Source organism: Lycium ferocissimum, chromosome 7 (genome assembly GCF_029784015.1).
Source record: "Lycium ferocissimum isolate CSIRO_LF1 chromosome 7, AGI_CSIRO_Lferr_CH_V1, whole genome shotgun sequence".
NCBI lineage: Eukaryota > Viridiplantae > Streptophyta > Magnoliopsida > Solanales > Solanaceae > Lycium > Lycium ferocissimum.
In genome coordinates, this window is record NC_081348.1 from 11,584,669 (window position 1) to 11,609,549 (window position 24,881).

General features: G+C 33.6%; 1 protein-coding gene across 1 annotated transcript; it reads left to right on the forward strand.

Annotated features, from left to right (window-relative positions):
• The first annotated feature begins 17,255 nt into the window (after positions 1-17,255).
• On the forward strand, positions 17,256-19,974 carry LOC132063347 (uncharacterized). Its single transcript, XM_059455851.1, has 3 exons — positions 17,256-17,533; positions 17,626-18,053; positions 18,339-19,974. Exons 1-3 carry the CDS (start codon positions 17,441-17,443, stop codon positions 19,699-19,701), a joined length of 1,884 nt encoding a protein of 627 aa, XP_059311834.1. The 5' UTR covers positions 17,256-17,440; the 3' UTR covers positions 19,702-19,974.
• The last annotated feature ends 4,907 nt before the right edge of the window (positions 19,975-24,881 follow it).

Sequence of the window (24,881 nt, forward strand, 5' to 3'; positions counted from 1 at the left end):
TTTGGTGTAGAAAAAAAATGTTAGTGTTTTATGTTTTAAGTGTAGTGTGAATTGGGAAATAAAGAGAAATAACATGAAAGGAAATGAAAACTTGAACAAGGTTTACTTGAGAAAGGAAACATTTACTCTAGCTTCTAAAGGGTTGAGAAGAAGATAAATATTGCGACGTCGGTTGTCGCTCACGCAGCTTCGATCAAATGATCTGATTGATAAAAATATTTTCTCCTTAATTAAAATTTCATGAACGTATAGCCACATGGCAGTTTTTCATACATCACTAAGAGAAATTCAAATAAGAATTTTTAATTAATAAACATCGCTCATTGATATCGTGCGTTTTCGCTGACATTGAATCTCCAGCTAAATGGCTATAAATTTAGAGGCTTGACCTCAATTTTTTCACACCGAAATCTGCGAACTTTCTCACCTTGTTTCTGCATCGTTTTAAGATCAAAACGTAAGTGTCCAGTAGGGGTGTACATAGATTTGGGTATCTTGATTTAAACACCAAACCAAACCAATCATACGGGTTTTTAAATTTATACACCAAACCAAACCAATAAAATTAAGGTTTTTTTTTCAACCGGTTTTTCGGTTGTTCGGTTTTCAAGTTATTCGGTTTTTTCGAATAATCTTAGACAAAACATATAACTTTTACGTCAAATATTTCTTTAGTCACTAGAAGAACTATATAATTAAGGTGTTTCATAAGAAAAATAACACAAAATGTGAGAAGAGTGATGACATTGTATTAAAATATTCAACAAAAGATAATAAAATCGGTTAAAATAAATATTCTAATTAATAAGTATAAAGAAAATGGTCATAATCTAAAAATACTAAGTCATGCTAAAATAAGTACGGCTAATAAGTATTAATTACATGACAAGAAAAAAAACTTAAGTTCGTATTTTCACTCTAAACCAATTATACGAAGACTGTTAATAGATATATCCAACACATTAAGTCATTTCTATGAAAATTGAAATTCTTTTATTAGTATTAGTGTTGAGTTGGTTTTGGTTTGGACTTTATATGAGTTACTAACATCCATAGGATATAAAACTTATTCACATTCAAAATCACAGTCTGGAAGACAATATGATAATAGATGAAAAAACTATGAAAAAAATTAAGAAATATTTATAAATTACATTACAAATAAATATTTTTATGTATAAAATATTTTAAAAAATTGAATACATGTAATGTCGGGTTAGTTTGGTTCGCTTGACTTTTTTAGCTAAAAAAGCCAACTCAAACCAATTGTAGTCGGTTTTTTTTTTAACAATTAAACCAAGTCAAACCAAACCACTTAGTCGAGTTTTTCTCGCTTGACTCGGTTTATCGTTTGTATGTTTTATCGGTTTTATTTGTACACCTGGTATGTCAGTGTGATAGGTTCAAGGGTTGAGTTCGATGAAATTTTGAAATATACACTGCCCATATTATAGAGCAGTTTTTCATTCTATCACACGATAGGAATTATTCCAAGTATATTGGGTAAGTGTAAGAGGATTAAATTTTGGACACATAAGTAATTTCTCGTAAATAATATTTTTCTGTTTCTTCTACATTTTGTTTAACGAGATTATATTTTCTGATTATAAAGACAGAATCTGTTTTATTGAATTATTACTTTGAACACAGTTGAATAACAAAAAGTTACTTCAAATTTGTCAAAATACGTACATACAATATGTTGTGAAATCAATAGCATAAGCGTGTTATGCTTTCGGTATCATGCAAAGAATTTTCATAATCCACAAACTTGAATTTCTCATTCAGTTTCTGTTTACCCATATTTTTGTTATTAGTTGTGTTTCGAATAGTAATTATTTAGTAAATCAGTTTCTGTGTTTATAATTAGAAAACAGAAAAGAAAAATACTCGAACAGAAATGTTGAATAAGCAAAAAATTATTCTAAGTCCACAAGTGCTTGTGTGTCCTTAAGCAATCATAAAGCCCGAGCATTTACGGTATTTATCAAAACTTCAAGTATAAAGAATTTCATTTTAGGTTTTAAAAATTTATACCATTACCATACCAAATTAATTCGATATGGTTCGGTATTTTTAAGTTCAATTTTGGTATTTTGCGGTACGGTAAATTGGTAACCATAGTTTGTTCGACTTCGACTTACATATACTCGTATAATAGATAATTACGACTTATTCAAGAAACGTCTCAATTATATCATACTAACACCTTACAGATGTAAATATATTCAATATAAAGCACAAGCAATCCCCTTCATAAATCAATTACACAAAAAGAACATTTAAATCAAGATAGCTAGTGAAGATTCCAACGTCTAAACAATTAATTTTGTATTAATACTTGTTTATATATATATATATATATATATATATATATATATATTAGTCTTATGATACTAATATATATGAATTGTATATATAACTATATACTTCCGTATGGTTTTCGGTATTTCGGTTTTTTATTTTATTTTTATTTTATATTTTATATATATATATATATATATATATATATATATAAATACCGAATAGCAAACTTTTTAAAAATGTACACCAAATACCATAATATAAAAATCACGGTATAAAAAAAGTTGGTTTCAGTATAGTTATCGGTATATACCGTACCATGCCTACCCCTACCACTCACTGTCGCCAAGGATTTGGGTTACTTCCTCCCACGATAGAACGTGATACGATCCTGCTTGTGGAAGACAAGGATTCAATCAACAAAACGCGGAATTAAAATAGAATATAAATCAAAGATGAGAAGTGAAGAAATGGAGATAAGAACAAAAGCAAGACCCAATTAGGGTTGGATTATGGGCAAACTTGGAGTTGAATCCAAATCCTCCCAGTTGAAGAACCTATACTAATTGAAATTCAAGGCAAGAGAAATTCAATTGATATCCACAAATGAACAACCCTTCATGAATTTCAAGGACAAGGGTTCATTAACAACAATGGAATTACACTCCATCAACTAAATCTAAAATTAGGGCGAGTAAGCCAAACAAACTATGATAATCATATCAACTCTCAATTCATCATAAACTAAGTAATGAAATGACTAAGGCAAGTATATATATATATTACTATGCTAAAGAAGACTAAGCTAGCTATTACAAAAATACCCTTAATAAAGTAAGGGCCTTGTTTGGTCTTTTTAATGCTTGATGGCTTGTCTTTAAAGGATAGCCTCTTGCGTAAATAGCCACCTTCTGGCCGTTGACTACCCAAGCTTGCAATTGTAACCATAGATCACACGTCGTTTTCTTCTAAGAGGTGCATTGGGCCTTCCATGTTCTGGGCTATTGTACTCTTCTTCCATGCTATCTTCCATACGAGGCCTTGGACTCCGCCCTCCACCTTGTGGAAGACGGATTCGTTAAAATAGTATAAATCAAAGAATGAGTGAAAAGTAAGGATAAGGCTTCCAAACTTCTCCACAAACTCCCGCCTTCTAATGCTTTCGAACTTTTGATATCCGGGCTTCTAGGGCAAGGTACAAGGTCTTGAAAATCTAAAATGAGTAAGCAAACAAACTTATAGCCATCCCTCTATCGTATCGAATGAAAGAACGTTATATATATATTATATGCTAGCAATGCAAATTATAGAATTTGTTTACGAATCCCAGGATAGCCTCTTGCGTAAATAACAAAATCACACGATACTTACAATTTGCTTGAAGATAATTGGGCACTGGTTCTTGCAAAAGCTGTGTAGTAGATGATTTTCAGATTTTTGTCTCAGGGAAGGTATAAAATCCGGATAAAATTGGCAAGATCCCCTAAATTAATAGACAATGAAAAGGCGAGAAAGTTACAATTGCAAAAGTACCTTTTTTTTTCGGTGCAAAGACCTAAAATAGGCAATGTGAGATGGAGATTCTCATTTCCTATTCACACCTTAAAAATCCCAACAATCTCCCATGTGAATGGGGAATGACTATATGATACATGAAAAAACTATGTGATTTGTAAATAAGAAATAATCGCATCTGCATAAATAGGTTTCCCTTTGAACTTTTCATAGTGAACATATGTTGGATATTCTTGGTGAATTGGTAGATTGACATCTTTGAACCGTCGAGCTTTGGTGTACCTATACAACCATATGTCTCACAATTAACCATTAACCGTCTTTGGTTCTCATTGTTGTGTTCGTTTAGCGATGAACACCGTGTAGTCTCATGAGTGCGTATAGAATTGGCCTTACATATTTCTCGTTGAAGTAGACTTACACTTCACACTTACATAGGTGATTCCTAAACGTGTCATCCTGTAGATACACCATTTGATAATCTCATATCAAACTTAGAAACCATTAAAAGGTCTTAACGTTTTATCGTTGTTACTGAACATTGTCTCATCAAGAAAATGGATCAAAATTTATTTTGATAATGTTGAAAAGTCATCAATGACTTTGTTGGATCTCCTAGAACCTAGATCTTGGTATCTCTAGTTTTCTTGGTAGAGTTACCGCCAAAATGACTTGTGCTCGCCATAGTCCCATTCCCTTCTATGATCTTTCAACCACCTTTCTAGCTAAGCCTTTAATAAGTGGATCCAACATAGTATCTCTTGACTTTACATAGTCGATTGTGATAATTCCACTAGAGAATAGTTGCCTAATGTTATAACTTATAATGCTTTCATCATATGTGACGAGATTTTTCGTTGTACATAACACTTTCACCACCTCCTATTGCCTTTTGGCTAGCGGCACTTATGCGTATAAAGACAGAGTGACATTGAGCTGAAGAAATTTTCGGAGTCATTCGGCTTTTCGTTGGCTTTATGTTAAAGGCGAACTCGTACTTCTATTTAGAGCGGGGGATACATGTCTGTTTGGACGACTCCCAATGTCACGCCCCCGTACACAGGCGTAACACGGCGCTCGGCTGCTGTGCATGTGTTCGAGCGAACTCATGGCTTGCTGCCACACATGGGCATCAAAACAATAATACATCTATGACAATTTAAATGGATCATGAAAATATAATTGCGAATAAAGTTCAAATTATCTCATAGCATGAAAATTCATGAAAACATAATAGTTCGCAAACACGGAAGCATTAACCGACTTCGTGAACTAATATCTCTGCCTACGAAACCTCTAAACACGTTCGAATACTACTACTGTGATACATGGCTCCCTGACTACCATAATCGCATACTAATACAGACGACAAGTCAACCTCGAGAGAGCTGGGCTCACCAAGCTCATAAGGCGATGGCGGGTGATCTCTATGCGCAGGTGATATGCTCCTCAAAAAATCGATACTCAGTGACTGTGGGGTGCGAGCCCTGTTAAAAAAGGACGTTAACTAGTCGGTGAATAGTACTAGTATGTAAACCCGCCGGGAATGAAGAACATGACACAACATAAGTATAGACATGAACTGAACCCGAATGTAACCTCAACATGAGCACGAAACGTGAGTAAAGCCTAAAAACAAGAATTCAACGAAAATACATGTATATAAAACTTCTTGCACGCGGGGAATGCTATAATTATAAAACTGCAACATGATGCTACTTGGCGTCCTACCAGGATAACAGCTCACCGCGCCTTGCCCGGATACGAGATTTAAGTAATAATAGCATGTAAGATCCAACCGCATAATGAAGGTGTTGCCTCGCTTTGCCGACAACCCTTATCCTACGGCGGCGACGTAGTTTCGGAGGCTATCCGAGCCTTAGAGTAACTAAGCAATCCCAAAACATGAACATGATATAGTTGGCTAAACCATGATTTTCGTGAAATAACTGTAAATAACTTGTGAATAACTGTAATCATGATTTCACGAAAATAACTTGTAACATGGTTTCGTGAAATATCTTGTCATAGTCTTGCAAACATGTTGGATTATCATGAGTAATAACAATAGTTCATAATTATATAAATAATTGACTTTGAAAACATGCGTACGTGACTTGCTACATAAAATCATAAATTTTCATACGAACATAATGAGAACACGCAGAAAGAATCCATGATTCACGGATTAAGGCTAGGGTTCCTAATAACCATAATGGAAGATTAGAACACAATGATGAATATAGATACAAACTTCATGTACATAAATACATAACTATGGGCTACCAATATGTTGGGTTTAATGCCTAGTGGTTTGAACTTCATGGATATCAAGAAACGGAGCATGGGGAATAACGAGAGATTCTGCTACATGTGATGGAAGTTCTACATACCTTAGTCGCTCCAAACTTGAATTAAAGACTTGAGCTTTGAAGAGATTTCCAAAATCTTGAATGCTTGAACCTTGAGATGGGTTTTCTTGAAACCCTAGTTTTTGAATGATAATTTCTTGTTTAGATTATAAGATAAGTGTTAGAATTGATTTGGAATAATTAGAGTAGGCTTACCTTGGTGTTTTGATGGAAGAGGTAGGAAGTCGTTCTAGTGGCTTGAAGGAATGAAAATAATGATTAGAACCGATATGGACGAATATCTATACCGTTCGGAAAAATTAGATTTTCGGTCTAGTTAAATGCGTCGTATTTTGAAATACGAAGCCGTATTTGAAATACGAGTCCGTATTTTGACATATGGACTGCAATCGCGTCTCTTCAAAAATGACCATAACTCTTTGCACAAATGTCCATTTGACCCCCATAATATACCGTTGGAAAGGTATTTCAATGCTCTAGTAAAATGACCATAACTCTTTGCACAGATGTCCATTTGACCCCCATAATATACCGTTGGAAAGGTATTTCAATGCTCTACAACTTTCATCAAGGAAGTTTTCCCAAATTCCAAATACGTTTTGAAATACGGGTTGTAAAATGAAATACGGTCCGTATTTAACCATGTGACATCAAAATGTCAAATTCCAGAATGCTCAGAAATCCTTGGTACCAGTTTACGACTTGGTTTACGGCCCGTAAACTGAAATACGTCTACTGTTCATGGGCGTAAATCACTATCTCACAACTGAACAGGGAAATTCCAATTCTCACATCCTTTATCTACTTCTCTAAGTCTAGGATCATGGCCAAAGCTTAGGTTAAAAATACGAGGTGTTACACCCAAGATACCCCGCATCTCCGCCAATGGTAAAAATCTATACTTGTGGATTTAGTTTTGTTGATTCGGTGATCTAATTTTCATCATTATACCCCTCAACAACCGCAGAATACTTATTATAGTGTAAAACATAGCTTAGAAAATAAGATATATTGCACAACTGAAATGAGATAAGTTACCTTTTGGATTGAACCAAAACCTTTTGGATTGCAACTCTTCATCTCACCCTTTAATAACCGAGGAATACTTGTTATAGTGCAAAACATAGCTTAGAAAATAAGATACTCCCTCCGTCCCAATTTATGTGATATAGTTTGACTATGCAGTAGGCACAAAGTTTAAGAAAGGAAGGAAGAATTTTGAAACTTGTGGTCTAAAACAAGTCATAGATATTTGTGTGGTTGTAAATCATTTCATTAAAGGTAAAAGATGAAGTTTTAAGTTAAATTATTTTAAAATATAGAAATGTATCATTCTTTTTTGGATGGACTAGAAAGGAAAGTGTATCATATAAATTGGGACAGAGGTAGTATATCACACAACTGAAGTGAAAAAAATGTACATTTTGGATTGAACTAAAAAGGCACCTTTCGGGTTGCAACTCTTACCCTTTCATTGTCTATATATTCAAAAGTCTTGCCTCGGATTTTATACACCAAAATTTAAATTCTTTCTCCCCTCTAAATTGCTCTCTGCATTTGTTCTCAAAATAAAATAATCATAGAGTCATGTGATCTACTTCGTTTATTGAGTTCGTCAAAGTTCTGTAATTTGAATTGTCGCTAGTAAAGGATAGTATTTCATTCTATCCTGGAGGAATTAATCTGAAACCTGAGCAACAGTGAGGGGATTTAATTCCTTAAGCTTGTTATTAACTGTGTTCCGAACAATATTTAGTAAACCAGTTTCTGTTTTTTATAATTAGAAAACGGAACAGAAAGATACTGGAACAGAAATGTAGAAGAAGCGAAAAATTATTCCGAGCCCACAAGTTGCTTGTGTGTCCTTAAAGAAGTATAATCTCCTCACTGTTGCCAAAGATTTGTGTTGCTTCCTACCAGAATATATAGAACAGAAGAACGTTTCTGTAATAGCGGTAATGTAAATTACAGAACTCTGGCGAACTCAAATGGCAGAGAAAATCTCACGACACTTATATTGACGCGGTACCAAAAGAGAAACCATATTATTTAGTTATCGTTAAGTGATATATATGTATCGGGTGTATGTAACTCCTTATTAGGAAGTCCATGAAAAATGATACTTTTAAATTTGAAATAATAGTAACCACAATTAATTAAGATCTATCTTATCCACAATTTTTTAAAGATCTGCAAAAATCTTTACTCAATTCAGATACAATAGATTCACGCATATTGCTCACACAAGGAGATAAAATAAAATGAAATAAATTTTAAGTATTAGAATAAAACTCTTAAAATTTATGGTATTCATTATGAAAGAAAGGAAATAAGGATTCACTGACCAATGCTCCTGAAGTTAAATTCACAAAATTTGGTGTATACAATACACAACGTTACGTTCTATTAAACTATAATTGTGCCGTCTAAACAAGCTTCTGTTCTCCGTTACATTATTATTAGTAACATAATTTGTGTGCATTACAAGAAGAGACTTATTAAATTCATGTTAGCAGTAGTAATTATTACACTAATAATGTACAACTTCATTTGATAAGAGAATCTTTTTGCGGTATTTAATGCCTAGCTCCTGTGATTCCAACATGTCCAGAAAATGGAAGCGTACTCTCCCCCATTAACAAACCCTTTATAGTTTATAAGATACTATTGCAATTTTAATTTGCTAACTTTATCAATTTTATTAATTACTCAATCAATGTATTAATTGAGTAGTTAATATGGTCCATGAAGTAGGATGCATCTTTATCTACTATATTCCATAGAATTCTATTATACCCCCACCCAATCTCTTTAAAATTAGGATCTACCTATAATTAAAGTAACTAATCAGTTGAAACTGTGTAATCTCATCACATCACGTGCCCCTTCCTCCTAAGTCCTAATTCCTAACCTTCTATGATTCTCCCATATATTTGACTTCACATAGTGGCGGATCAAAAAAATTCGTAAGGCAATTCAAAATATTTGAACTTAGTAATCTTAAGCAATTTTTAAACTACTTTTGTCACTACTCACTACAAAGGGATTTATAAGTTAATATACACTAAAAAATTGCTTCTACAGTAATTAGCTGCGCAGTACAATTTTTCAACTAAAGAATTCATTTGAACCCCTTCTTTGACCGATCAATCAAACATATTCTATGTATATCTGGATCAGAATTGACAGGGAAAAAAATGAACGGTAATTTGGAATTGATGGCAATAGAATGGTGAAAATAGAACTTGCTCATAAAATTTAACAAGTATTATCTCGGGTTAGAATTATGTGATGATCGTTGACATTTGGTAATTTATTTAATTTGGTGTTCTTTATGATTCTTAATATCAAAATCCGTTAGTTAAAAAAATTGTGTGTTTTGGATTGGTCCGATCCAACCTGTTAAGGTGACGAGGTCAGACCTTGTGGTGAAAGAAAAAAAACTCGTTGACAAAGAAAAAAAAATTGCTTATATGGGGAAGGAAGTTTATGATGATTGTTGAAATTAAGAAATCTATTTAATGTTCTTTATTTGAATCTTAGTAGCAAAATCCGTTAGTTAAAACAATTGTGTATTTTGGATTGGCGAGATTGTTAAAGGGCAGAAAGTCAAACCTTGTGGATGTATTGATGATGTTAACATATAAACAGAATATATATGGGGGATCAACTGATTAATAATACTGTAATATAAACAATTGAAGAGAAGTTTAGTTGTTAACAACTTGTTGGACAGTTACACACTATCTACTACTATTCACAAAGATTATACTAATATGATATATAGCTCTTAGTGGATTAAAAAAAAATGTACCGAAAAGAAATGCATTGCTCAATAATATATGAACCAATCAAATCAACCAGTGACATCCTTTGGACTGTTAATGTAAAATTAGTCAGCATCATCAACATTATTTTTCCGGTAGGTAAAAAAAGCTAAATCTACCTTTTTAATAAGCATATGACATCCAAGACTAATTCAGTTTCGCACCGCTTAAGATTAGGAATGACACTCATGAAAACTAGACATAGACATAATTAAAGGGAAAAAGTTTATTTCGTAATCAAACAAATTATAAGAAAAGGAACACTAAAATTAAAAACTGCTAAGAGTAAGGAGGGTTGAGTTATGATCAGTTGTTTAACTCATTTTGACCTGATCCATCTCAGCCCAAATAACATTTGGAGGGATTAACTCATTTTGACCCTCCAAAATTCAGCTCAACTCGCACATATTATAATAGTGACCTTAGTTTTGAACTAGACAGTAGCATTATCAACTTCATTACATAAACATTGCAAGACACATCATGTGCTTTCTTTTTTTCTTGGGGTCAATACACACTGTTATTTAAGAAGTGTTTCATATGAAAGATTGAGGCGTGCCAGAAATGTCTTTCTATTTTCACGTACAGACATAATTTGACTTTGGAGCTCACGATATTTATAAAGTTATAGCAACATACTTGCCCCATTCTTACAGTGGAATTCTCCAAAGGAATGAAGACAAATTTAGCAAATTCTGAACATTTCCTTAGATGTTTGGATTGGCTGGCAAAAATGTAGACCTATGAGTGAGGAAATATATGGATGAAAATCGGGCCAAAATTACTCACAGGCGAATATAACGGGTGGACCCGGCAACCCATCATAGAACCAGCTGCCTCTCTTCATCATTACCCAACTGTGAAATGGGCCACTTTTCCATCCTGGACATGGGCCCTACCTTTTTTCTTTTTGAAAAATATAATAAAATAAATACCCTAAAACCTTATAACAAAATTTTGTATATATTGGTTGGAATGAAACCTACATCTGTAGACCCTCGTATGAGATGACATCTGGCAATCCAGCAACTGTTGGACGACGTATCATTGGTCCCCAAATATGATTGTATTTATATCGAATTAATTTTAATTCAACTTTAGAAGAAATAAATAATTTTGGAAAAGGCTCAACTAAGGGTGTTTGGTTTTGGAAAATAATTTTAAAAAATAAGTCATTTTTTAACGTTTAGTTGCCAAAAAATACTTTTTCGCTGAATGGGGAAAATGACCTGTCACTTTTGGGTGGAAGTCATTTTCGTTAACAGTTATCTCAACTCTTAACTTCATGTCATCGTTTTAACTAACACTTGGGCTTATTAGCAATCTTTAATACTCACAAACACAATTCACAATTTTAATCAAACCCTGTGGGTTTATTGATATTGTTACTAATACTTAATAAATATTTTTCACGTTCTAAAGAAATTTTTTGCCATACAAAACACATTTAGATTTGCATAATTTCCTACTTGCAAATGCATTTTTGTTTTCTACTTTGATGACGTTAAGTCACTAAACAGCCAAATGAAGAATGGACCAGCCATCTTTAATTTGATCCCAAAACAAAATAGTACCAACATCACAACGTTAAAACTGAATGGAAGCAAAGAAAATGCATTGGTATTAAATATTGTTAGGTCAGTCCACATGTTTGGTTCGATGATTCTCCACCCCAATTATGTATAAAGATAAGTAGAGCCTCTGAGCAGCAGCCAGCAGGGGTTGTTTCTTATCTTACACCACATGTACTCCAAACACCTCTTTTATAATTTGTCTTGAATTATTGGCTCATTCCAAGTCCTGTCTTCTTGAATTGACATGATCCAAACAGTGTCGAACCAAGACGACCCTATTAGTGTTTACACAATTAATACATAATTGTAATGGTTATGTTGTTACAATAAATACTCCTTCATCTTTAATTAGAGGTTTTGGGTTCGAGGCAACAAATAAAAATTGTCTTTGACATAGCAAAAGTAGAACTTCCAGCCACGAATACGAATTTATCGAACCCAAAGCCGATACCAGACACGGGAGGCTAGGTGGAAAAAAGAGAATTGCGAAAACTCAACTAAGCAGCATGAGTACGTAAAATTTCGAATCCTTAAAAATTGGACTCAATTTATGATCAATTTATGGGCACACTAGGAGAGATAGGATCAGGAATGAGGACATCCGGGACAAGGTGGGAGTGGCATCGGTGGAAGACAAGATGCGAGAAGTGAGGATAAGATGGTTTGGGCATGTGAAGAGGAGAGACATGATCTTGCAGGTGCGGAGGGGTGTGAGAGGTTGGTATGGATGGTTTTAGGAGAGGTAGGAAGGCCAAAGAAATATTGGGGAGAGGTGATTAAGACATAGCACGAGGCCGGATTACGAGGACATGGCCAGATAGGAGGTTGTGGAGGACTCGATTAGGATAAGCACAGCTAGTAGGTAGTCTCACTTTTCTTTCGCACTAGTAGCGTAGTTTTGCTCTCTCGTTTATTGCCTTTTGATTTATGTTTTTATGTGTCTTGTCTTTCCATGCCGTTTTATCACGACTTTTCTTTCGTTATTTCTCATTTTCGCATTCTTTGATGCTTGTCTATATCCGACTCTTTTCCTTATTTTCTTTTTAGTAAGGATTTTGAAATGACCTCCCTACCTTCTAAAGGTGGGAGTAAGTCACAGACACTTAACCCTCCCTGGACCCACACCGGTGGGATTCAATCTGGTATGTTGTTGTTGTTGTTGTTGTAGTCCTTAGACAGTCATACAAGGACAAAAAGGTAGGACTTTTTAATTTCAGAACGAATCTAATGTACGTATACACACAAAATTTCTGTATAGGTACTTATGGATCAAGTCGAAGGGAATGAGTTCATTGGAACCCATTAAACTCTCTCTAAACTCACCTCTGACTAGGTTAGCAGTGTTACACTAGGGGTCATTTGGTAGTTGGTTCAGAGTTAAGTTATTCATGTATTAATTCGCATAAGTAATATCATGTTTGGTAGCATTGTTTTACTATGTACAAAATTCGACACACTAATATGGTGTTTGGTTTGCAATTTAGAAAACAACATAACTAATATACATGTGTGAGTGATGAAGTTACCTTCGTATTATTTTATACAGCATAAAATATGGAATAACTATATCCTACATAATTAATCCTTGCATAAAATAATACATAGATAATTTCACAACTAATCAGCCAACAATAACCGCTTATTGTAGCGCCTTGTAGTTGAATTAGCGACATGACTTAATAATGGAGCTAATCATATTGACGTAGATTTAAATGCTGCCCGTGTTCCTAACTTACAGGATGAGCTGGAGGTCAGGGGTGGGTTCCCTTATTAAGATATGACACGTTTGACGCAACATCAGAAGCATTTTTGTGATGTGGCAGTACACATAGTCGAAATAAATTTACTAATCTATCCCTCTATTAAAGGGAAAGGTTTTGGGATGGACCTTTGTGCCTTTAAGACAAAACCAACTAGCCATGTATCGATCTGTCCGTATTTCATGTGCATTCATTAAATTAAAAAAAAATGTGGGTAAAATGAAAAGCAAAGGAGGAAACAGCTAAGCATGATTTTTGTGCCTTAAGAGTGCACTCACTTATGCTTCTACTTTTACCGGCTTATCCTCTTCCTTTCTCTTTATTCTACATTCCTTCCCTTTAGCAAATTTAATAAGAGTAAATAATTAAATATAATCTTTCCTTAATAATATATTAAACTTTTTAGAAAGACATTCACACAATTCACTATGAAAGCAAAACAAAGGTTTTCAGTTAGAATCTCACCATTATGTTAACTTAAATATGTCTTTATGCTTTATCCATGAAAGAAGATCCTACATGTGACGTGACATAACTTTACATAATTAAAAATATATCAATGAAAACACTTCATATCTAATAAGTTCAAAATATTAGATGAAATGATCGATTGACATAATTCAGACATTTTACAATCTCATAAGGATGGCATGTAGATGGAGTAATAATTCTGAAAACAATGTTCAAATTCAACAGGAGCAGAGATAAGGTGAATTCTTTTGTTTGCCTAAGTTCTGACAAGACAAAATTGTTCAATATGTATATTGATGGAAGATAACAATAATTTAATGAATTAAAGTACACGCAAGCTGATATTATCTAGAAAAAAAATCATCCAAATACATATATATTTCATTTTGGTCTGTTGAATATAGTTTTTTTTGTCTCCTTTTCCCCAATCAATTTCTTTTTTTTTCTTCTACTTCAATAATTATTGATCTCCTCCTTGGTTCTAAATGTGTAAAGCGAGCGAGAGAGTGAGGAATAATATGATGTAGAAGGGGAAAAGGTTAAAGGGAACATTGGAAAATATTTGGCTAAAAACTTATGGAGACTATTGTCTTCTAGATTTTTCCAACTGCATATATTTGATGTATTGCCTTTAAAACAACCAGATTTCGATGATCTAGAAATTACAATCCCAATTTCCATTTAATCAGTTCCAATTTCTAATTAGTTCATAAGCAAGAATTATAAACTGAAGTTTTCTTCGCAATTTTTGTCTCATTTTATGCAAAAAGCTTTTCTTTTTAGTCTATTATAAAAAATAAAAATAAAAATTTAGGTTAGAAGAATATATTATCTTGGGCGTCCAACTTTTCTTTTCGAGAAATTATTTATTTCATTTTCTATTAATTGATTAATCCTAACAAAGGTCGAGATAATTTTAACTAAATATGAGAATTTAATTAAGGTATTCCACCTTAAAAAAAAAAAAAATTAAGGGTTGTTACTTGATTGTTGTTTTTCTTATTTATATAATTGTGACATCCCACAAAGAAAGTCTCATATCTAAGATAACACGGAGGGAGAGGTTTGGGATATAAGTAAGCATGCCTTACCTCTTAGGTACGCGTTTTAAAGTCATGCGGGCTTAGACCCAAAGAGGACAATCTCACTAGCAAGTTGTGTCGTTAAAGCACGCGCTTTAAGTCTTATGTACGCGTTTTAAAGTCATTCGGGCGCAATATCAATATCACACAGGTTGGGTGTTAAAGCATATACTTACCTCTTAGGTATGCGTTTTAAAGTCATGCGGGCCTAGATTCAAAGAGGACAATATCACTAGCAGGTTGGGTCGTTACAGATGGTATCCAAAGACACTAAAGGATATTTGCTTACTTTACCTAGACCGCACGTCTTTAAAACATGTAACTAGGGTGTAAGGCCTGCTTGCTCATATACCCAACATCTCTCTTGTATTTTGTCAATGTGAGACTTTCCTCCTAAGCTAGGATGTCACATATACCACTCTTATAGACTCAGCGTCCTCACTGAGGTTTGCTCCACCCGAATGAGATTTGCCTAGATTCAGCACTAAGATTTGGCTTGCCTAGCCAAATATTTTCCAATGTTCCCTTTAACCATTGCCTAGATTCAGCACTTTCATATAAAATGGGATGGAAGGAGTCCAAAATAGGAGCATACATAATTTAGCAACACAAAATCGAAATTTAATAGGTGTAAATTTAATGTAGTTTATTACTCCACTGTGTACATTTTAGTCAGAAAGCATTTTAATGTTTTATTCACATCAAAAAGTTAAATAAAGTGACCATTATATATATTAAAAAAAATCTAAGTACTTATTCATTTTAAAATACATTGATTTGACTTATCCATGAAGAAAAAAAGATAACTTATGGAGTACAAAAGCAAAAAAAAAGACTCAAAACTAGGTATCACATCTCTTCATTTACTGGTTTACCGGAAATAGTGCATGTACAAGGGCAAAAGAGATTCAAAAAAACATTCACATCTTTTCATTTTACTGAAAATTAGTGAATTCATAGTGGAGCCATTAATTGTTGCTCCTACTTTTTGGCTTTGAGATTCATCAATGCAAACACCCAAAGAAGTTGAAATTGGGATTTTGAGGAGAGAGATTATTATTTTAAGTATTTTTTTAATAAAAGAAAAGCAAAGGAAAAAGGGTAAATTTGTAAATTGACCAGGAGATATAAATAAGGCGGGTATAGATTCACCCGCTGTGTTTACCTTTTTTTTTTTTTGGATGAACCCGTGATCTGGAAACCGGAAATTACCGGTTTTGAAGTCGATAATTGACCGAAAATGTCCGGTCAAATAACATACTTTATCTGATTTATATCATACTCTTTAAATTTTTAGTTCATTTTAATGAAAGACAGTCAAATCTAATTACTACTAATATGATATTTTTCTATCAAACAATTATTTACTTCAATATTTCTCTACTGTCGTTGTAATATATTGTTGGTTTAAGTGTAATATGAAAATATATTAGATATTGGAATAAAACAGACCTAAAATCCTAAATAGAATAACGAATAAGATAATTTATACAATTAGTCAAAACTTTGAAACTAAAAACAGAGTACTAGTTGCAGTTGTTTTACTAGTATATTCATTTTATCTCAATTAATATGAATTTTTTTATTATATGAGACATTAAACTGCTCCTTTACTAGGACTTTCTCATATATTTTTAATGACAATGTGATAACTATATTATTTCTTCTTCCCCCCTATTTTTTGATCCGACACTCTTTTCTTTTCAGTGTGTTAAAAATAATAATATATTTTTATATTTGAATAAAATTTAATCTCAATTTTTTCATTTCACTAACATGATTTTATAGTTACATAAATATCAAAACATATTTAAGATCATTCCAAATTCTTTCAGTTCTTAAACACTATGGTTCGTCAAAAAAAACCCACATAAAATTATTTTCAAATATAATAATTTTAGTTCAAACAAGAATTATAAAATCAATGTCCAAATTAAAGGCTTTAATCACAAATTCCAAATAATGTCATTTTATTTTGGAGAGCAAATACTCCATATAAGTGTAAATATCATTTTGAACTCCTTTCCATTATTGATATTCACTTTAAGACTCTGGCTAATTCGGTTGCAAAGAAAACGCTCTTGTTCTTTTCAATTATTTTATTATTTTTAGGGTTCAAACTCAAAATATCTGATTTAAGGCGGAAAAATTCATTACTACTGACCTTATTTTATCAGTACCATTTTGAATTTTGGTTAAGTCAAATCCAAGAAATAAAAAGGAGTGATTAGCTAGCCAGTAGTAGGCCAAATATATACATTAACTCTGAACTAGGTAGAGCCTAGGGTGGTGGGTGAATGGGTATGTGGTTTGCCAGCGAAGATGCAGAGGTATCAATACTTTCTCTCAGCTCAGGTCAAAGCAGCAGCTGCCACTCTCTATTAATCTCTCTTTTCCCCTCTTCTCTTATTTACATCTCCTCTTTTCCTCTTCATTCTCTCTATCTCTCTCTCTCTCTCTTCACTTTGAAGAGACAAATTAAATGAGTATTTGAGAAGTTTTCAAGAAACAAAGAGAAGTGAGCATTGCATTTTAATGGTTGATCATTATACATCAACCAATATGTCTGCCTCTCCTTCTATGATCTCTTGTTCTGAAAAGAAACATTGGTGGATTAGCAATAGAAAGGTAAAAACAATCTCTTTTCCCTTTCTCCCATTTTAATCTATTAGTATTAATGAAAAAAAAAATGAATACTAATTCATGGTTCTTGATTACAGATTGTTGACAAATATATCAAAGATGCAAAAATGCTCATTGCAACACAAGAACCAAACGAGATTGCTTCAGCTATTAACCTTCTTGACGCAGCTCTATCTCTATCACCTCGTTTTGAGCTAGCCTTAGAGTTAAAAGCTCGATCTTTACTTTATCTAAGGCGATTTAAGGATGTTGCTGATATGTTACAAGACTATATTCCTAGTCTTAAAATGCCTGCTGATGAAACATCATCATCGTCCACGTCATCTTCTGGTTCATCTGATAACTCATCTACACAGCTTTCAAGAGAGAGAATGAAGTTACTTTCATCAAGTAATGACTCACCGGGTAGAGATGAGCCCAGTTTCAAGTGTTTTTCAGTTTCTGATTTGAAGAAAAAAGTTATGGCTGGACTTTACAAGAACTGTGAAAAAGAAGGGCAATGGAGGTAATTTTTTCTGACAATGGCTTATAGATTACGCGATTACAGCTTGCTAGCTGTCTTTAACTGATAGGATTAATGGATTGTCCTAATCTTGATTTGTTTACTTCGTTCAAATTAAATCTTGTTTTGTTACTTTGCTTCTTTTATTGTTTCACACTGACATTTTAGTTGTGGTAGTATTAATTACTCCTTGAGAAATGTAGGCTTTTATTGGAATGGCTGTATCAATGTATGGTGAATGAGTTGACTCGGACTCACTAGGTTTCATTTTTGTGTTTTTTTCCTCAGGTACTTGGTTCTTGGTCAGGCTTGTTGCCATTTGGGTCTAATGGAAGATGCAATGGTTCTTTTACAAACCGGGAAACGTATCGCGACGGATGCATTCCGTCGCGAAAGCATTTGCTGGTCGGATGACAGTTTTTCGTTCGCCAAATTCCCAATATCTGGCGAACGAAATAACCAGCCTCCGACTCCTCCTAAAACAGAGTCGGAGAGCATTTCACAACTGCTCAGCCATATAAAGCTCCTGCTCCGTCGAAAGACGGCTGCAATTGCAGCTCTTGATGCAGGGCTTCATTCAGAAGCTATAAGACACTTTTCGAAAATTGTTGATAGTCGTCGAGGGGCCCCACAAGGGTTCTTGGCGGAATGTTATGTGCACCGGGCTTCAGCATATCGATCTTCAGGTCGAATTGCTGAGGCGATAGCTGATTGTAACCGAACATTAGCATTGGATCCTTCTTGCATTGATGCTCTTAGAACTAGAGCTGCTTTGTTTGAAGCTATTCGATGCTTGCCCGACAGTCTTCATGACCTCGAACACTTGAAACTGTTGTATAATTCGATTCTACGGGACAGGAAATTACCTGGACCAATATGGAAGCGTCAATGTGTGCACTATAGGGAGATTCCAGGGAGGCTTTGTTCATTAGGTGCCAAAATGAATGAATTGAAGCAGAGAGTTGCTTCTGGTGAAACGGGAAATATTGTAGATTACTATGCGTTGATTGGTTTGAGGCGCGGTTGTTCAAGATCCGAATTGGAAAGAGCACATTTGCTGCTCACTTTAAGACACAAGCCTGATAAATCAACAAGTTTTGTGGAGAGGTGTGAGTTTGCGGATGAGAAAGATGTTGATTCTGTAAGGGATCGGGCTAAAATGTCTTCGTTGCTATTGTATAGATTGATCCAGAAAGGTTATACAAAATTAATGACGACAATCATGGATGAAGATGCTGCTGAGAAACAGAGAACTAAAGCAGCAGCTGTATTACAGGCAATGCAGCAGCAACAAGTTCAGCAAAATCAAGAACTACAACAACAATCTAGAGCCGAAGCAATCAGCATTAATGCAGCATCAAGAAGAGCATCGGACACTGCTTGTAATACTACATCAAGAGTACCTTCAAAGGCTTCTGCTGCTAATACTAATACTACAATAAGAGTTGCTTCAGAGGCTGCTGTTAATAATACTACATTATGTAACAGCAAGGCAGAAAGCAAGGTGGTGGGGTCAGGCTCAACAAATGCATCAACTTCATTTCAAGGGGTGTTCTGCAGAGACCTTGCAATTGTTGGGAGTCTATTGTCACAAGCTGGAACCGGGTTTAATCGCGCAATTCCTATGAAATATGAGGCGCTCAGCTGCTAAATTCTTACAGAGATTTAGCTTGGACAATGTTAATACTATCCCCGCGCGCGCAGGGGAATCAATATCTTTGTACAAAGGGGGGGAAATATGAAATTACTATTTGCAGCCGGCAAAATTTTGCTACTTTTATCTTTTAATCTATTCTCTACCTTTACTCTATTTTCTTCTTATATTTTTGTTTTGTTGTTAATCTTTTGGTCGCTTTATGCACTATATGTAATGTACAGAGTTAAATTCAGCACCTAATTTATCTACCAGTACTCCTTTTGTTAATGTTTGCTTTGTCATATTATTTCTGTTGTCCTTTGTTTGTTTAGATTTGAAGCCAAGGGAAATCCTAAAGTGGGGATGATTTTAATGGTTCCATAGGAAAGGAAGGAGTGAAAGGTTGAAAAAGTAGCAAGTTTGAGCTTCCATCTCATGTCTTTATCTGCTTCTTTCTTCACAGAAGTGCACAGTACAAAGGCCCTTGCATTAATTAGAGTGGTACTACACTCTTGTTTTATGTCAGGCTTATCTATACACTACCCTGTCATAAACCCTGATATTCTACTTGATTTCAATAAAGATGACTTCCCTCCACCTCAAGCTATTTTTTTACTTTTCAAAAACTAGCATTTCCTCTGCTGTGGTTCATGCTATCAATTGTAATTTGTCTCATTATGCTTATAAAGTCTTGATTGTGCACAGTAGGTGTGTGAATAAAATGATGATGGAGTTGGCACGCAAAGTTGCATTAATTGCAAAGATGTATATATATCTACCTTACCCAAGAAGAGTGGACTCTGCAAAGATAGTTGTCTGTTTCATAGGTAGATGAAGTTGTACGAAATGATGTACAGTAGTCACTCATTAAAGTATTTTTGGTTCTGATGAGAACTCAATAAATCAAGCAATTGAAAAACCATAGGGGATATTTATTAGCCTTTCTGGGGAGAAGCTAAAGGTTTTTCTGTTCAAACTTTTTCCATTGTCATTGTCACAATTTACCATTTTACTCTGTCCTGCCTTTGCATGGGGTTCATTAGTGTAGGACAGTAAGGTACGGGTAAAAAGAAGGGGACCTCCTCCGTTTTTTTTTCCACACCCCACTTTTTCTTCTCTTTCTGGGTTTTGGCTCAAATTTCGGAGTCTCATCTACTTCCCCATACACATATGTCACCCATGCAAACGTAACTTGGTACTTTGGTTACCCTGTTACTCTGTTAGTGCTTGTACAAATTTCTTCAATATCTTCTTCTTTATCCATTCTTATAAGTACACCAATTTTTCTCATTGAAATAACTTTTAGAGATTTTTCAAGAAAATAACAAGCAAAAAGTGAAACTTTAAATATTGCTAATTAATAAGCCATAAAGAAAATGACTATAATCTAAAAATACTAATATGCTAAAATAAGGAATAAGATTAATTATGACAAGAAAAAAAAACTTAAGTTTTTTTCACCTTTAAGGTTGAATTATTTGGTGTAAATTCAAATTAAGTATTAGTATTGAGTTAGTTTTGGTTTGACTTTATATGAGTTCTAAATCCATGGATATAAAACTTAAACATCATATGAGAATTCAAAGAAAAAAAATCAAATTGAATATTTCTTAATAATACTACCACTTACATTTCTTAATTTTATCTAGTACTTGAATGAAGTGTATCAACCCAACTAATTTAGAGATTTCAAGTTCAAACTTTAAAAATAGTCAATAGGGAGCATTTTACCTTAAAATTATTTGTGCTCAAATGATCAAAAATGGTACCAAACATCATATGAGAATTCAAAGAAAAAAAATCAAATTGAATATATAAACTTCATTTTTAATTTTATCTATACTTGAATGAAGTGTAATTTTAACTATTCCATCACATCTCTCAAACCTCGAATTATAAACTTCTTTTTAAGAATGGAGGAATTTTAACTATTCCATCACATCTCTCGGTAATACTATTGCTAAATGCCAATGGCAGTATTATGTGAAGGGACTTAGGTTTGACAGTACAATTTTTATTTTCTGCAGCCAGAGCAATAGTAGTGAATAGTGATAGACTTAATCTGGGAATGGGAGCAAGGCCAATGGTTGATTGAAGTGGTGCATATCCCATTGAAGACAGGATGAGATAAGAATCGCAATGCATGCTTGAACCAATGCAAGAACAAATATTCTCGTAGAGGTCGTCTGGCTTTTTTGTGTTAGCGGAACTGTGAAACAAACTATAGAGTGATTAGAAAAATAACGAGTCTCTCGAAACTTTGTTAGTACCAAAATTCCTATTTTAGCGTCCCCCTACCAAAATTCCTATTTTAGTGTCCCCCACTTCCCCTTCCACCAAAATGGACCACTACTCGTACACTATCTTGCCTCATACACAGCAGCCTCTTCAGCAAATAGAAATAATTGCCTCCAGCTTTTGCAAATTGTCAATATCAAATTTTTTAACCCTATTAGTTACTTAAAAGTTAAAGGTAGTTTGATAACTTAGAAAAGATAGATTTTTGTTGTAATATGGAAGAGTGATAAAACGTAAAGGTTCATTTACTCTTAATTAGAAATTTCAGATTTGAGCCAACAAGAAGTCTTACCGAACTATAACCCTCGTAACAAGCTTTCTAAGGTGCGAATACAAATTAATCAAGTTAATAAGCCCGGACACAGAATGCATAAAGTTAAAAAAGACACTAACTTGTTATCAGCTATATTACCTTATAATATTATTTAACTTGTGTGTGCAAACAGTGTGAAAAATATCTATCCATATTCATTAATGCTTATATAAAATTAAATAACTTAAGTGTAAGAGTTACAGACTAAAACAAGAATAAACACACACATAACTATATAGTTAAATGACAAAATTAAATATACAAGATACATATGTTGCATTACAATTACCAAATGCCAGTAAATTCTTTCTAACCGCTCATATATATAACTAAAAAATCTATAACAAATTTAGTATTTGCAACTTCCCTTGCAAGTGACTTCAGAAGATGAAATCAACTTCCTTTTGTATATAGCACTTCATCTTTTTCTTTCCTTATCTTTTAATTCTTTCCCTATGTCTGGATAGTGTTGTAGCCCTTTGCTTCTACACTAATCAACTCATTTCGTGATTCCCAAACTCCACATTGGGTAAAGTAAAAAATCCTAGAGGACCATCTTACCATGTTCCCCTTTTCCACTTTAAATCCAAATAACGAAAAAAATTTACAAATAATATGAGTTCTCAAGTATTTTGTCCGTCTTTTTCCTTTTATGCAAAATGTTTGACAAAATTGTAATGTGAAATCAATATTAGGATAATATTAATGGACCACAGAACAACATTAACAACATAATGATGATTAAAGAGGCTAATAACGTGGGGTTATAATGAGAGAATATATTCATACTTCCCTGGCACTCTGCGGTTTCAGATAGCAATCATTCACCAAATGTACATAGACAAAGAAAAAGCAATAAGAGAGAGAAAAAAAGAAAGAGCATAAAGAGAAGTGTCACGTGCAGCCCATAAAGAATACTGCAATCTGGAAATGTGGGTAACCAGTGAGGATTAACGAATCTAGATGAAGAGGAAAAAGATAAAAAGTACTACATGATTGATTTCCATTTATTTGATCTTCCAAACATCTAACTAGCTAGTGAACAATTCGCTCAATTTTTATTGTTTTTGCTAACTACTTGTATAGATGTGCTACCGAAATATCAAAGTATTCCATTGTATTAACATTGGCATGAGATTCAAATGCATGAGCTATAAATTGTATTTGTAGCCTTACCAATTAGGTACATAGTTTAAATTCATACGATTGAATTATCTTACACCAACAAGATTCGAATGCAATTTGATTAAGAAAGGGAAATAAGGAGAATAGGGTCAGGAAGGGAAATAAGGAGAATAGGGTCAGGACTCTGATCTCGTAGTAAGAGCGCAATACTTGATGTGTGGATCAATACTATTAAGCAAACGTTACGAACAGAGGCGAAGTCAGAATTTAACGTTTATAAATTCTGAATTCTAATCACTTTAAGTTACTGGCTTCTAAATTAGTAGTATATGTGTAGATACTCAATGAATTTTTACGACAAATCTAAAGTTTGAACCAGAACTAGTGAATTGGACCAAACTCAATATTTAAGTGGAGAAAGCTGGAGACTAATTCATCGTAAAAGAATAAAAAAAAAAGAGAAAGGGGAATAGGAGTAAGTGGGTAAAAAGTGGAAGGACATGTTTTGTAGTGAAAGTATACTCTGCAAAACAAGTTTGAATTTAGCAACCTTTGGTGGTAGTTTTCTCAAATCTCAATGTTTTCCAAGTTGGTACAAAAATTAGTTTATGAAACTTTCAATGCTTATTCTGACAAGGTACAATATAATACTCTATCCTATGGTAAAGCACGATAACACTGATAAGTAAATTACTTTAGTTAGGGATATTAGCCTATGGGATCATATCAATATGAGAAACATCCTCTCGAGGAAAGAAAATATTCATTTTAAGTGAAGTTTAAAATAATGTCTTGAGGCGAAAGTGAAGGTATTAGCACTGTTTTCTAAAGGGTATCTTTTGATATATGGTTACTTATACTAACTTTGAACTGTAGATACAAACCCCCTTTCCCATTTCCCACACATTTGTATAACTATATCTTATAAGTTGATTAAGTTTTCCAAGAGCTTGAAGCCGCCTTCTTTCGAGGCTATCAAATGGTTTATTGTCTCATCTATATATGATGTTTATTGTCTCATCTATGTATGATTTTTCTTTCTTTTTATAGGTTTATTGAGAGCTGAACAATGCAGGGTAAAAAACCTACTTCTATGTTGTCACCTTTTTGTTTTTCACTTCCATTTTTAACTATAATGTGATATCATCAGAATTCCTTACCTTATATATAATTTGAATGATACAAAATTATCTGCAAGCCTTACTAATATCTTAAGCTTATGTAATTTTCTTTTTTACATAGTTATTTGTATGAGTTAAATATTTAATTTTGTGGTTATAACTTAATCACATTTATAGCCAACCAAACATATGACTTAATCATACAAGTAAAATCTCAGCTATAATTCCTTCGTCCCTACAATTGGGTAGTACCATAGTACTACAATTCAACTTAACTATATCCCATAAACCTCCTAGGACGACCTAAGCTATATTTATCTTTCTAAGATGAATATGGT

Excerpts from the sequence above, each read along its gene's own strand:
- LOC132063347 (XM_059455851.1), top strand. The coding sequence starts at position 17,441 with ATGGTTGATCATTATACATCAACCAATATGTCTGCCTCTCCTTCTATG. Across the intron at positions 17,534-17,625 it reads GGTGGATTAGCAATAGAAAG|ATTGTTGACAAATATATCAA; the intron begins GTAAAAACAATC and ends TCTTGATTACAG. Across the intron at positions 18,054-18,338 it reads GAAAAAGAAGGGCAATGGAG|GTACTTGGTTCTTGGTCAGG; the intron begins GTAATTTTTTCT and ends TTTTTTCCTCAG.